The sequence below is a fragment of the Populus euphratica genome, unplaced genomic scaffold (assembly GCF_000495115.2).
Source record: "Populus euphratica unplaced genomic scaffold, PopEup_1.0 scaffold1880.1, whole genome shotgun sequence".
Classification (NCBI taxonomy): Eukaryota; Viridiplantae; Streptophyta; class Magnoliopsida; order Malpighiales; family Salicaceae; genus Populus; species Populus euphratica.
The window spans coordinates 19,501-34,527 of record NW_011501723.1 but is presented as its reverse complement, the minus strand read 5'-3'; the positions used below and the strand labels follow the sequence as shown (position 1 = coordinate 34,527).

General features: G+C 30.4%; 2 protein-coding genes across 2 annotated transcripts; both read left to right on the top strand.

Moving 5' to 3' along the window:
• Positions 1–3,699: 3,699 nt before the first annotated feature.
• Positions 3,700–8,442, top strand: LOC105118331 (photosystem II stability/assembly factor HCF136, chloroplastic-like). The gene is made up of 10 exons (XM_011016254.1): positions 3,700–3,767; positions 4,971–5,059; positions 5,364–5,599; positions 5,810–5,940; positions 6,255–6,387; positions 6,572–6,694; positions 7,274–7,348; positions 7,632–7,747; positions 8,010–8,094; positions 8,176–8,442. Exons 1-9 carry the CDS (start codon positions 3,700–3,702, stop codon positions 8,074–8,076), a joined length of 1,038 nt encoding a protein of 345 aa, XP_011014556.1. The 3' UTR covers positions 8,077–8,094; positions 8,176–8,442.
• Positions 8,443–10,849: 2,407 nt separating this feature from the next.
• LOC105118330 (mitochondrial inner membrane protease subunit 1-like) lies at positions 10,850–14,573 on the top strand. Its single transcript, XM_011016253.1, has 4 exons — positions 10,850–11,124; positions 11,201–11,425; positions 11,694–11,804; positions 14,514–14,573. The coding sequence occupies exons 1-4, from the start codon at positions 10,999–11,001 to the stop codon at positions 14,565–14,567; spliced, it is 516 nt and encodes a 171-aa protein (XP_011014555.1). The 5' UTR covers positions 10,850–10,998; the 3' UTR covers positions 14,568–14,573.
• Positions 14,574–15,027: the final 454 nt, after the last annotated feature.

The window sequence follows — 15,027 nt, the reverse complement described above, 5'->3', positions numbered from 1 at the left end:
TATTTTGATATTTGATTAAATATAAAAAATAATAAATAATTAAAATATACATTGAAATTATAAAAATACCATTAAAATAAAAAATTATTCCTGAAATCAAGTGAAGTTTTTGGTTTTTTATAATGATTTTTTGTAATTACAAAGTCAACACCGAAGCAATTTTATATTTGAATAAATAAAATATCAAAAAATAAATATGTCGGAGACGCCCTCATCTTTTAGAGGGAAATGTGACACCCTTGGTATTCAAAAATATCTTTTCACCTTGTTGTGAAAGTGTCATTATATTTTCTTCATGTTAGTGTGGTGTGTGTCACTAGTGGTGATCTGGTTTATTATCGATGAACCTTTTTTTTTTTCATTTTTTTTCTTTGAATTATAACTTGACTCTTTTTGTTGTTGGTATTTTAATTTTAGTTTTTTAATTTTTTATCTTGGTCTTTTATAAAAGTTTTATTTGTTTTCAATTTTACCATTCAATTCTAAGTCACCAAATATTATATTCTTTAATTTGATCTTTATTCTTTTGATCTCTAATTTTTTTCTTAGTTTTTTTTTGTAAATTTTATTGATTTTTAAATTCATCCTTCAAATCAAATTGATGATATTACACCTTTTAATTTGATCTTTATTGTTTTGATGTTTAATTTTTCTCTTGACTCTTTTATAAAATCTATTATTCTTTTCAATCAGAACATTATATATTTTTATTTTTCATGTCAATTTTGATTCTTATTATTTTAAATTTTATTTATGTTAAATTAATTTTTTTTTCAACTTCACCCTTAAAAAAAATTAATTTTTTTTTTAATTTTGATCATTATTATTTTAATTAATATTTTTTAAAATTATTTTATATAATTTAGATTTTATTTTTAATTTTATCTTTTAATATTTCATTGATTGAGAGTTGAATTTGATGGTTTTTCTAAATTAGGTGTTTCTAGTTTAAGGACTCAAATTACATGTTTGAAAAATTAACATGATTTTAAAAAATAAAATTTAAAATCCTCTTTATTTTTTTTTAACAGGTCATTTAAATATTATAATTTAGACCGTAAATTTAGCAGGATATCCAAGATTATCTGACTCCTAATTACCGAATTACAAGTTTGTAATAACCGGTTTTTTATGTTATTTTTTTACTCCGTATCAACACCTAAATATTAATTTTTATAATAAAATAATTCAATCCTACGGAAGCACAAACAAGAAGACTAGTTCTTATCTAACCATCCACACTTGCATACAACAAATTCATTCACCATTTGAAACGGAACACCGAAGAGTTTTCGAGGCTGGGGCCAAAAAATGGGCTGGTTCTGCAAAGAAGTTTCACTGGTTTGGATTTTTAGTCTATGACAGCCTCTCTAATTAGTAGTCGACGAGGATGTTTGGAAATTATATTTTTTTTTATATATTTTTATATGTTAGTATTAAAAATAAATTTTAATAATTAAAAAATTATTATTTCACTGTATTTTTGAAAAAAGTAAATTTCACACTAACTGCAAAAAGAAAATTCCCCAACAGGGAGGTGAAAAAAACTTAAGAAAAGGCTAATGAACCTCAAAGAAGGTTGATTTGATGGGCATTGAAAATTCTTGTATTCCTAGATACATATTACTATTCCCCACAATAATATAACTGCCATTTTGTCATTTCAACCAAAAAACCACTAAACCTATTACTAGGAGCAATATATTTTTTTTTAATATGTAGTATAAAAACTATTCTTAAAAATAATTTTTTTAAAAGAATTAATAGAGAACAATTTTTTTATTTTAATCTTTTGTATGTATAATGTAAATACTATATTACCATTATAAGCAAATTTTATTAAAAGATTAATAAGAGAAAATTTGATCTTTTTTACATTTTAAAAGCATAGTGTAAATATTATATTATTTTTAAAAGCAAGATTTGTCATGAGCTTTTTAGTTATTAACAAGTTGATTAGAGTTGATTTGGTATTTTAACAAATATAAATATTATTTTAAAAGGAAGTTGTTGGAATTTTGTATGCATATGCTAGCGAGAGAGAAACGTTTATGTCATTTGGATAATGCATGTGATTTTATTGCACATTAAAACACTATTTTTTAGGGTGGTGTTAAAAATGTCTTACCATGATCTTTTAATTCGTGCTGCATGTATACAAATGGAGGACTAGTTAGGTTTTAATAAACTTTTCTCTTCTTCTTCATCTTTCCTCTTTTTCTCCTTGTGAAAATATAAATGTTTTTTTTATTTTTTTATTTAATTTAATTCTTATTATTTTATTTTATTGATTGCTATTTATTTTTTTAATCTTTTTTTCATAGAATGTTTTCTCTAATTCCATTCCTCATCATTTGATTTCATTTACTTTTTATATCAAATCTGATTTTTATTTATTTGACTGTTGTTTATTTTTAGTTTCATCTCTTGACATTTGATGTCAAATTGTTTTTATATCAAGTTTAATCTTATTTTTTTTTATTGCTATTTCTTTGTTTTAAGACTTTTTTTATTATATTTTTTTTTAATTTATTCCTCAATATTTTATTGATTTAGAATTTTGTTGTGTTATTTTTCATGATTTCTCTTTTATGGAGTTGATCTCAAGCTCATCACCAAGGTCATTTAACATAAGTGGACTTTTGCGGTTTTTTGATTATTTTTTAAAATTAATTTGTTTTTCAATTTTTTCTTTTTAATATCTAATTTATTGAGAATTGGTTTTTGTAATTTTTGTTTTCACTTTTCTTTTTGTAAGTTTATCCTATTCTTAAGCCCAGGGAGCAGTAAGCTTAGGACGACTTGGGTTTTTTTCTTATTGTTTTTTTTTTTAGTTTTTTTTTTAATTTCGAGTTGTTTGATAATTAAATTTTGTAGTTTTATTCATTATTATTTCAATGAGCTTCATATTTGTTTTTTACATTGTCAATTATTTTTATTAGTTCATTTATGGTTGTTGCATTTTTTTATTGATATTATTTAAATTAATTGAGCTTATTAAAACTAGTCAAATCAATGACTTATATCTCATATTTATTTTTATTTTTTTTAGGAAAACCCGCATCACCTTAACATCTTTTTTTTTTGTTGGAAAAAACTAAGTCAATTATTTTTATTTCTTAAAGCCTTATTTAAAGATTTTAAAAATAAAAATAAAAACCAAAACCAAAATACCTAAAGTTTTCCAAAATTTTGAGGTGTTTTGCAACTTGGAGGTTGGGATGGAATAAAATAAAAAATAACTAATTTATTTTTCAAAAAACTACTATAGTGTTTTTATATTTTTATTGTGCTTTGAAAAATTATATTTTATATTCTTAATTTTATACGCGCAATACCACTTAAAATCCTTAAAAAAAAAGATATTTGATTGATTTTTTTACATAGCCATCATTTTTCATTTAATTTTTCAAGAGCCCTTATATCACATATTACAACTTTGCCATTACATTAGAAAAAAGAAAAACTCTAGCTACTACCACTCTAAACTTTCTCTTCCCTTTTCTAGATCCCTGACCCTAAATCTTTAAGATTTGCATGAGATGTTTTCAACCCTTTTATGAGTATGCTTGCTACTGCCTCTTGCTCCCGTGATGAGTAGATTAACTGCAAATTCATTAAGATTCTGGAATAAAAACTTGGTTCTCTAGAAAACCTTGAGTTGGCAAATTGCAGACTGTAGAGGAATGGCAAACAGTCATGAAGAAGAATTTCAATGCATCCGTAAGAGCTTCCTCCGCTTCCTCCCATGTTTCCAAGACTCCTAGGTATATTACAGACATCAGGAGGCACAAATTTATTTGCATTTTTTTTCTAAATTATTTCCCTTTTACATCAGCACAAAGTGCATGATAAAAGAAAAGGTGATTGGTTTGCAAAAGATTCAAGATCATACTGTAGATAGTTGACATTTGACTTGCCTCGTATTTATATACCTGTTCTCTGTAAATTATGACTTGTATTTATATTTGTTCTCAGAATTATTTCTTACATTTATATAATTTGATATGTTGAGATTGTTTGCTATTTAGATTTATACAAAGTAAAATAATAAAAAATAATCTATAATAAAAACACTTTTTTATAAGCTCGATAAAGAAAACATCTAAAACCTAACTATCCCTGGCTATAAACAATTGTTAACATTATAAAGATTGAGAAAAAAACATTAATGACTATCTACATTGCAACTAAATTGTCGTGCATCAAGAAAACAACAAAATCATTCCATTCCTCTAAGCAAAAACAAAAGGTTTTTATTAGAAAAAAAATGAACCAATCCTACCTCAAAAAACAGATTGACACATTTCTTACTATTAATTCATACAATGTTTATATTTTTTAAAATGTAATAAAATGAGTTGGGCTTTCAATTCTATTTCTTACTATTCTTTTAAGTAAACTTACATGGCATATTTTTTAAGAAAAATATAACGAAATATAGATCTGTTGGTATATATACAATTTACACGCAGCCTAAAATTGCGTGTTCTTTCCAAGTAATCAATCCATTTCAAGCTTCATGAGCATGGCTGACAAGTCGTTTTTGAAAGAAATAATTGTAGATTTTTTATCAAAACTATCTCTCTTTCAAGAAGGGAATATCCACTTGGCATGGGAATTTGACGCCCGAAAACGCCCGCGTAGCCGCTGATATAACCACCATTTGGATAAGAGAGAGAGAGAGACAGAGACAGAGACAGAGACAGAGAAAGTACTTCTGAGTTCTGCTTCTTTAGAGAGAGAGAGAGAGAGAGAGAGAGAGGGAAAGAATTTCGGGTCAGGTTTTTTTCTTTATTCATTTCTTCTCAGTGGTGGTACCATTTACTTTTTTATATATAAACTTCAAGGGAAGTGGATAAAGTTGTGGAATTACTAGAATGCTCTTGACGATTTGGAGAATTTACTGCTTCTTGGCGTTGGTCCCTGTTTTCGAGTAAATAGCAAAAATGCCATTGTCGTACCAAAAGGGGAGCGAGGGAGGAAAGAGTTTACCTTCCCATTGATCCCGGTGTTGTGCTCCTTGACATTGCCTTTGTTCCTGATGACCCGAACCATGGTAAGTAAGTTCGTCAACAGAAATTTTTCACTACTCTTGCTGTATACACAATGTCTCTGACATTGCATAACATCCCTTTTTTTCGTTTCCCTCCTATTATAATTATTACCTTTTGTGGATATTGGCGAGAGGGAGGGGTGGTGTGTGTGTAGATATATAGATTAGATGAATGCTTTGAAGATTTTGGCCTGAACTTCATTTGGTATTAGCTGGGTTAATTACGCTTATGTAGAATCATTTTGGTTGAATTAACTTATTTTTGTTGGTACTTGAGAACTTGAAGGCTGGTTCTTTGGTTTTGTAGGTTTCTTGTTGGGGACAAGGCAGACAATCATGGAAACTAAAGATGGTGGAAATACTTGGGTCCAGCGGTCAATACCTTCGGCAGAAGACGAGGATTTTAACTATAGGTTTAATTCTATTAGTTTTAAGGGGAAGGAAGGATGGATTGTTGGAAAGCCTGCAATTCTGCTGTACACTGCAGATTCCGGAGAAACATGGGAGAGAATACCACTAAGTGCTCAACTCCCTGGTGATATGGTAAGCTTGTACTTGCAGTAGTGAGTATCATTTAGTGATGTTTTAGTGGCTGGGATTTGTAGCACTTCTGTTAATTCTCAAGGGATATGAAAGACAAGAGAATCGTTTCATGAAGGAACTTGAATTTTGCAGATATTTTACCCCCTTTTTAGTTGTTCCGTGTGGGTATGGATAGGGAAAAGTTGTTGATTCCCTTCCAACATTTTGCAGGTCTATATAAAGGCAACTGGAGAAAAGAGTGCGGAGATGGTAACAGACGAAGGTGCAATATATGTCACATCAAATAGGGGTTATAACTGGAGGGCTGCAGTTCAGGAGTCTGTTTCGGCAACTCTTAACAGGTTGGTTTGCTTGAGATAAAAAGTTAATCTAAATAGTGCTATATAGAGTCTGTGGAGTATTTTCTTTGCTGTAGGAAACATTTGGATTTGTAGATAAAGCAGTTCAATTCTGAAAATGTGATCTAGCAAAGGATATCTTTCTATCTTATGGGCCATCTTCCTTTTGTTTGAGATGGTTACACAACCACTTTGCATCCTCTCTTAAAAGCTTAGAGCTCTATTCACTACGGAGTCAAGATCCTCGGAATTCTTTTAGATCACAAGTTTTTAATTTCAAGCGGGCAAGATATTCACATAGCTTCTTGCTTTTGCAGAACAGTTTCTAGCGGTATTAGTGGTGCAAGTTACTATACAGGGACTTTTAATACTGTGAATCGCTCTCCAAATGGAAACTATGTTGCCGTCTCAAGCCGTGGTAACTTCTATCTGACGTGGGAGCCTGGTCAGGTCATGCTCATTTTCTTGTTGCTGTCTAGATTTTTGCATGCGTACATCTGTAACTTATTAATTGGCTTCATGAGGCATGCCCGCTCTTCAACCTTTTTAGTGTTTGCTTGTGTAGAGATATGCATAAGTGCTAACAGGCATGTACACTTTATTAACTGCTATTCATTACTTTCCATATTTTCAGGCATTCTGGCAGCCGCATAACAGAGCAATTGCAAGAAGAATTCAAAACATGGGATGGAGGGCGGATGGTGGGCTCTGGCTTCTTGTTCGTGGAGGGGGGCTTTATCTTAGCAAAGGCACTGGGGTAAGTTGATAAGAAGAATGTGAAGAAACTATTATTCTGTGCATGTGATGATCCTGAATCAGTGAATTGGTTGCATAATGCTAAGATGGAAAATTTATATCAACATTAGTTGTTGCACCCTTCCAAACTAGTATATCAACAGTGACTTGACATCCCACTAGATGAAGTCCTTATTAGTCGAGAAAAACCTCTGTGAATGTGAACTAAGGAAGACTTGATGCTTTCAATGGATTTGCTTGATATAGTTTGACTTTTAAATACACATAAAATTCTAGACAAACAAAGCATCATCTGGACATGTATATGATTATCACAGGGATTATAACAAGTGAATGTCTCATAATCACTGGTCTTTTTATTTTCACCTATTTTTATTGCATTGCAGTCTACTTTAATTATTTGTTTATTTATGTCCTTATAGTGTTTCCAGTTGTATAATCTGTGTTTTCTCTTTTCATGTCATATCTTTCTCGATGTAGATTACTGTCAGTTTACAAGCATTGGTTAATTTGTTATAGAATAGGACCAGATTTTTTTTCTGTATTGGTGTTGAAGTTCAGCTACTTTTTGATGTTTCAGATATCAGAGGAGTTTGAAGAAATTCCAGTGCAAAGTAGGGGGTTTGGCATTCTTGATGTAGGGTACCGTTCAAAGGTAACAGTTTTCTGATTAATGCAAGGGTATAACCGCAACAGAATTAGTTCCATTACGATGATGTGTTGATAAATGGCTTCACTTCAAGAACTTCTGCATTGTAACATGTGTCGCTCAACAAAACCATGCTTGTCCTATGTGTCATGAATATGCATCCATCTGCATTTACTGACAAGTGATTTGTGTCTTGCATATGCAACTTTGTTCCACTGTCAAGTTTTTCTATGGGTCTCTCAACTTTCCAAGTTTCTACATTCATGATGTAAATGGTGTCTTTGTGCAGGAAGAGGCTTGGGCAGCAGGGGGCAGTGGGGTTCTATTGAGAACTACCAATGGTGGCAAGACATGGACCCGTGACAAAGCAGCTGATAATATTGCTGCAAATCTTTACTCGGTGAAGTGAGTCTCATTATATTAACAGCTAGCATAGATAATATCCAACATTGATTAGCAGGTTTCCAAATGCAATGTATATGTCTTCTTGTGGTCTTGGATTGCACCCCAACACCTTTCATATTTCATTTTTCACTCTGATTTGAAATGCACCTTCTTGTTGAGGAAGAAAATGAACTTTACTGGCCAATGCTTTTACCTGTTTAACTTTGCACTCAGAGGCAGTCAACTCATAAACTATTCGTACCTATGATCTTTTCTTCTGCAGGTTTATCGATGACAAGAAAGGATTTGTTCTGGGAAATGATGGAGTCCTGCTTCGGTATCTTGGATAAAGAAATTGCTGTCTCATGGTAACTGAATGGATTCTCCCATTTCATTTACTTTAATAGTTTTATTGAGGGCGTGTAAAATGAACATGTAAATTTGTGTAGGCTTCCACATATTTGATGGAAATTTTTGGCCATGCAAAGATCTAGGAGAAATGCTTTCTGAATGGCAGGATCGAATTCCTGAATTCCTCTGTGTGCAGGTTTCTCAATGATGCTGCGATTTTGTACGCATAAAGCACTCCATGTTGTGAAGAGAGGAACAAAGTTTCATATTGCATGTATTTTTTCATGCAACTATAATATGTGAATGGCTGCTACATTTCATTACATGTGGTGGTGTTCTTTAAAGTAAAGTTTGCGCAAAGACAATAGGATATCGTTGGACAGATTTGGATTTGATTCAGAGAAGGATTCAGATTTGTTCGCTCGACTCATACTTGTCCTGGCTAATTGTGAGGCTGGAAGCCCTTAACCTGAATAACATATCAATGGTGTCTACTACTGTCAATTGTGAGGGTGACTTAACAGAAGCTAGCTAAAAAATATACTGAGTCTGCATATAAAGAGCCCCTGATAAAAGTCCAGTTTAAGTGGGGATTCTGAAATATCTCTAACTCGCTGCATCACTTAGTGTTTAGGAAATGCTAAGCATGTGGTAGAGTTACCAAAGCAAGCCTAATGGCTATGGTTAATGAGATATTCTTATTCTCATTCTCATTCCCTGCAACACCGTAATTATCAAATCCGGTCCGGAGATTGATCCGGCTAAAAAACTAGATCCTAGGTTTTATAAATCAACTCCAGTTAATTTTAAAGAATTAAAAAAAATTAAAAATTTCATATTTCATATAAAAAATTAAAATAAAAAATCAATGTAAATATAAGCTACATATATTGTAAATAATAAAGTTTTAAAAAATATTTCAAAAGGTATTTTATTCCATATTAAAAAAATATTATATTATATTTTTAAGTTGAAGTATTTAAACTATTTGTTTTAATCTCACATTAAAAAAATATAACTTTTATATATATATATATATATATATAAGTATTTCAAATCTTATTTTAAAAAGATATTATATTATTCTTTTAAGTTGAAGACTTAAACAAAATTTTTTTATTCTACATTAAAAAATATAACTTTTTTACATTGCAAGTGTGAAAAAACTCTTTTGTTTTAGTTTATTTCTTATTATTATATGTTGTAAAATAAACGCTATGCATTTATAATCTTTTTGAATAAAAAACTAAAATAATTATTTTAATGGATTGAAATAAAAACCCTGCAATGTAGCTTAGACAATTAATCAAGTTATTGACTCTAATTCTACATAATGGATTGGGGGTATAAAAAAAGAAAATATATACACTTATTATATATATTTATTTATATTGCTTTAGACATGAATAATTAAATAAATTGTTTACTTACTAATAACAAAGTGTTAACAAGTTAGTTGCAAATATTAAATCTCGAGCTCCTTGACTTACATTACTGTCTTTTCACTCCCCCATACTCTTTCTTCACTCCCCTTTCTCTCTCTCTCTCTCTCTTTCTAAAAGTAAAAAAAATAAAAAATAATTTAGAGCTAAATGAGAGAATTCATCTGTTTTTGAAAAAAAATTTATGAGAAAAAAATGATTTGATTTGATTTGACTGATCGAATCAGGACCATCAGATCCCACCTTCACCGACAATCGCCATGTCCTCAGCAACCACTGCTCGATCCCTTCCTCTCCTCACCTGCATTTCCCTCCTTCTCCTTTCTCCCGCTCTTGCCTTCAATGCAGATCACAGGGTAAACAAAAGATTTGATAACTCAAATTTTATTTGCTCTGTTCTGTTTTGTTTTGACTCAGGTGTACTCCCCTGAGTCAATCATAACTCATAGATGTTGTTATTTAGGTTTTATGTGTTTTATTCCCGAGTTTGACTCAGATCTGTTAATTTTTACATCGTTGTTGTGTGAAAGATGCTTAGATTATTGAATTATTGAAAAATTGGATGTGATTATGACCTTATCTTTTTTGAATTATATTTTAGAGAATTATCTGGTTGGTTTTTCATTAGGAAACAATTTTTGTAACTTATTTAGATTGGATACCTAAAAACATTAATATAACAATGGATTTAAATGTTAGGTTGATTAGTGTTCATGGATCAAGTTTTGATTTTGCAAACAACAATTTATGCATTACAAACACCAGATCTTATTTGGGTTGCTCGGGTCATGGGTCGACCTGTCGGGTTGATTGGGTCTTACCGGTTTTTTACATTTACTAGTTTTTCTCCTAACTAGGACCAATTTATTCACCAAGTCAACCGGTTCCCGACTCAACCGGCTAGGCCGGTTCAGGTTTAATAACTATGTGCAAAACTAGAACTTGAGTTTCTTTGAAAATTAGAGAAAGTTGTCATATCTTAAGTAGACAATACGAAGTTGCAGTTAGATGTATAAAACTTCAATGATAAAATTCAATTATATGCAACATAATTTTCACCTAGAGAGAGAAAAGTGTCATTAAATTAATTTTTATTTAAAAAATATTAAATTAATATTTTTTAAGATCTTTTTAATAGTTTTAATGTATCAATGTGAAAAAAAATATATAAAAAAAATATTATTTAAATATATTTTTTATTAAAAAATATTTTTAAAACACATTACATTATATAAACATGATTAACAGGCCTATAGTTGACCCGTTAGAGATTGCTCCCACTTGAGTTGCCTTCTCCCACATATCTAAGTTAGCCCATCACTATTCAACCTTCTAGTTTGCTCTATCCTTTAGCCCAACTTGTACTTGCAAAAATTTCTGGCCTTCCCTTATTTCACTCTAAAGTAGCAAGCTTTCTCCCCTCTCAAGTCTCAAATAAAAACTAGTAATCTTGACGAAGAGGAAAAAAGAAAAAAACAAATGAGCTTGAGAAATCTAAATGAATGGACTGTTATTGTCAAAGAAGCGTTCAATGGATCCTTCTTAGTAACCAAAGCTTTTTGCTTTGTCCATGTCACCAAAACCTATGTCTTCACTGTTGCTTCTATAAGTATAAATAAGCATAAAGTAATGCTTTTTATCTGTTTCTTTAAGTATTTAAGCATTGACGGGGGTGTTGCAACTCAATGGACCAAGTATGCTCCCCATCTTTAGCATTAGTGGTGATTTGGCATTGGTTGAGAAGATTTCACACAGGCTTGGCAAAATAGATTTTGGAGATATTGTTCTTGTTACATCACCCGCGGAGCCAAAAAAAATTATGACTAAAAGAGTTATAGGTGTTGAGGGTGATTCTGTTACTTATGTTATTGATCCCAAAAACAGTGATAGAACTGAGACTATTGTGGTATGTGTTTTTTTTTTTTGGTTGGGTTTTAAAGATTTTGCCTTTAGTGTTGTTAAAGCTAAACGTGATGTCTCTTTGTTAATGGTTTTTCAGTGATTTTGCTTTGTTTTGTTGATTCTGATGCTTTTCTTAATGGGTTTTAGTGGGTATGGTTTGGTTATGTAATTGTTGATTTTTTGCTTGATGGATTTATGGATTATTGCTATTTTGCTTTAAAGATTGTTGATCATTAACTTAGGAAATGAAAAGGTTTGCTCTTTTTGTTTAGGTGCTTAAGGGCCATATTTGGGTAGAGGGAGATAACATATATAAAAGCAAGGATTCAACAAACTTTGGGGCAGTTTCTTATGGCCTTCTTCAAGGGAAAATGTTTTGGAAGGTAAGCCTATTTTCTACCTTGGCCTACTTTGTTGGGTTTTGAGAGTTTTTTTTTTTTACGTTTCATAGAGCACATTATTCTGGTTTTTCTATGAAGAATATGTGGGCTATTAATAGTAATGTTCGCATCATGTTAAAAATAATTATTTTGATATAGCTGGCATCAGTCGAGGGCAACTGAGATTTTTTGGTCAACACTATTCGAGGAATTTTGAGCTGTAAGATTAAAACTGTGCAAAATAAAACTTTAATAATGGTTGAGTGGAGCATGCTTTATAAGAGGTTAAGACCTAGGAAGTGACCATTTATCTCTTGTTTTATAAGGCATTGGAATAGACTGAAAATGATCTTGTATGTTGCTCTAATGCACAAAATGTCCATGAGTTTGCAGGTTGGTTAACTAGACCTGGTAGGTGTAGGAAATTCTATCAAGTAATATGAACTAATATTATTGTAAAGAATGTTGGTAGCAAACCAAAAACATGTCTTACCATGGAAAAGTGATGGGGAATAAGGGACGCCATCTAAGATAAGGTAGCATCTACTTGGGATTGACATGGCAGCCCAAGCAATAGGTATAAGCTTAGTGAGTGTTTGTTTTTGCATTACAACCTACTTTTCAAATTGTTTTTTGATTGAAAAAGTATGTTTTTTAGGTGTTTATGGATGATTTTGTAGTGCTGATATAAAAAATAAAAAAAATCTAAAAACAATTATTTTGATATTAATTAAAAGGCTTTTAAAAAGCATTTGCACCACAATATCAAACATACACTAGTTTAATTTTGCTAAGAAGTGATATTGATTGCAACCAATATGCTATATGACAAGAAGTCATTCCTAGATTGTCCTAGACTCTTAGTAATTATCACGTTGAAATGTAGGTTTTATTAGAACTTAAATGGTGCTGGATTATAACATCTAGGGTGCCTTTGAAGGCACTGTTCATCGCACTGTGAATAGTGCTTTTTTTTTATTACTTTGATCAACAAACTTTTTTAATCACAATTTTATTCTTCCAAGTTACATTAGCATTGTTTTATATGTTGATATTCTTGCATTTTCTTGCATATACAAAGTGTCAATAAATTAAAGATTAATCTTGTGAAATTAAATTTTATTTGTAGTTTGAAAAAGGAACTAGAAGAAGAACCAAATTTAACAATAAAAAAAAGAGACCTCGTTTAGATGATGAGAAAATACTTAAAGTTTCTCTCTAAAATTTCAATTCAACTATTGTTTGGTAATTGTTGTTTTAGTAGTTTATATTTTGATTTCAAACTTTATTTTTTTTCATGATTCAGTCTCTAGATGTTAGAGAGAAAGTCACCATAAAATATTGAAGAGAAGTGATTGAATATCAATATTAAGGCCACCGGAAAATGTTGATCTTAATGTAATTGAGTTTTTCTCATCAAGAAAAATTTCTTAGAAATGATGTTGCTCTTTAACTGTGCTAGGAAAAGTATATTGGGATCCTTAAAGTTTTTTAGGATTCATTTAATTTTTATTTTTAGAGAGATTAGAGGCTGTTATGGTGTTGAAAACGGGGTTGTTAAGTTTCTATGATTTTTTCTTTTTTATATGATTTCAAATGAAAACAAATTGAAAATTGAGGTTTTTTAGGTCCTAAAACTCGAACTCTGAAAATTTTTGGATCCCTTGCACATATCCTCCCTCTTATTTATTTATTTTTTCACTTTGCGTTAGTTTTTTTATTTAAATTTTAATTAATACACTCTCATATTTTCTAAATTGTTTATTTCATAATTTTTTAAATAGTAGTTATTTTTGAATTAGTTTTTAATTTTATAATACTTCAAAGAGATTATTGTAATTTATATTTAATTTTTTGCTTTTATATTTTGTATAAATAAATTATGTTTACATAATGTATTTATAAAAATGAAATCATTTGTTCTTGGCAATGAAAAATAACCTTTAAGATAAAATAAATAAAAACATATAAAATAAAATAAAAGAATGTTGAGGATAAATATTTCCATTTCATCTATCTTTTGTTTTTACTAGAAAGATTAGCTTTCTAATTTAGTATTTAATAGGTATTAATAATTATTTTTTAATTTATTGGTTTAAATATTTTTTAACTTATTTTATTAAGTGTAAACAATATTTTTTGTTTCTCAATTAAAAAAACGGTGATACTAAAAAACACATCGATAACATTAGTATCTTCTTTTCTCGTGTTAGAAATTAACTTGGAATCCTATAAATGGTGTTGGATCGTGGAGACAAATGCATTATCAAACCATGGTTGCCCATGAAGGCTTGACCATTTCAAACAGTCTGCCCTAGGCAATAGGCACTGTGAGGTAATTAGCATGTGGTTGGGGGCATCTAGTACAATCATTAGCGTGATCTTTGTGAATTAAGATTCATGAAATTGTTGAAGAAATGTAAACAAACACACCCTTAACTAGTAGCAGTGATCAAGTGGTGTTAATGGAATGATTATATCAAAGCTCAAGTTAACATCATAAGCGGCTGGGCCACTGATTCATATTCGAACACTATTGTACATATTATGATTCACTGATTGTGATAGGAAATAGACCATTTATACTCTTATTCTAAGATGACAGAAATGAATTTTTGCTCCTTTCACAACTGCTGCATAATTATTTTTTTGAAAAGCTCATCCTTCATACTCTAAATTTCTTGTTTTTGTCTATGCTCGTTTTGTTTCTAGGTATGGCCACCCAAAGATTTCGGACCACTTGGGAATAAAGAGCAAAACAGCTGAATGATTAGTACTTTAAAGTGCATTTTTTATCAAGGTTTTATATCATCATTTTGCACTTCAAGTATCAATAACTCTTTAACTAAAACATGTTTTATAATAATATAAGATACCTTTAATTTATGGTAAATATTCATTTAAATATAGGCTTATCACATAAATGAAAAGATTGATTGATGAATTTAAGAACTAGAATTGAAAGGACAAAGAGATGACCAAACATAGAAAAGAGATGCCAGTGCAGTCCAAACCGGAACACTATTAGGTAATTAAGTCATATCTGAAGCTATAGATCTCAGATTTAGGTCTACTTTATATAGATAGAAAGGTAAGACATAGGCCTACAACTTTAGGAGCCCAAGATTTAAAAAGACCATGTTCAAGTCCAAATTGTAGCAACAACAAAGAAGTTAAAATCTGTCTTCTAGCCCGAGCACTGTTCGGTATTTTGGCCATATCTGGA

Excerpts from the sequence above, each read along its gene's own strand:
- LOC105118331 (XM_011016254.1), top strand. The coding sequence starts at position 3,700 with ATGAAGAAGAATTTCAATGCATCCGTAAGAGCTTCCTCCGCTTCCTCC. Across the intron at positions 6,695-7,273 it reads ATCTTAGCAAAGGCACTGGG|ATATCAGAGGAGTTTGAAGA; the intron begins GTAAGTTGATAA and ends TTGATGTTTCAG. Across the intron at positions 7,349-7,631 it reads ATGTAGGGTACCGTTCAAAG|GAAGAGGCTTGGGCAGCAGG; the intron begins GTAACAGTTTTC and ends GTCTTTGTGCAG.
- LOC105118330 (XM_011016253.1), top strand. The coding sequence starts at position 10,999 with ATGAGCTTGAGAAATCTAAATGAATGGACTGTTATTGTCAAAGAAGCG. Across the intron at positions 11,426-11,693 it reads ATAGAACTGAGACTATTGTG|GTGCTTAAGGGCCATATTTG; the intron begins GTATGTGTTTTT and ends CTTTTTGTTTAG. Across the intron at positions 11,805-14,513 it reads AAGGGAAAATGTTTTGGAAG|GTATGGCCACCCAAAGATTT; the intron begins GTAAGCCTATTT and ends TTTTGTTTCTAG.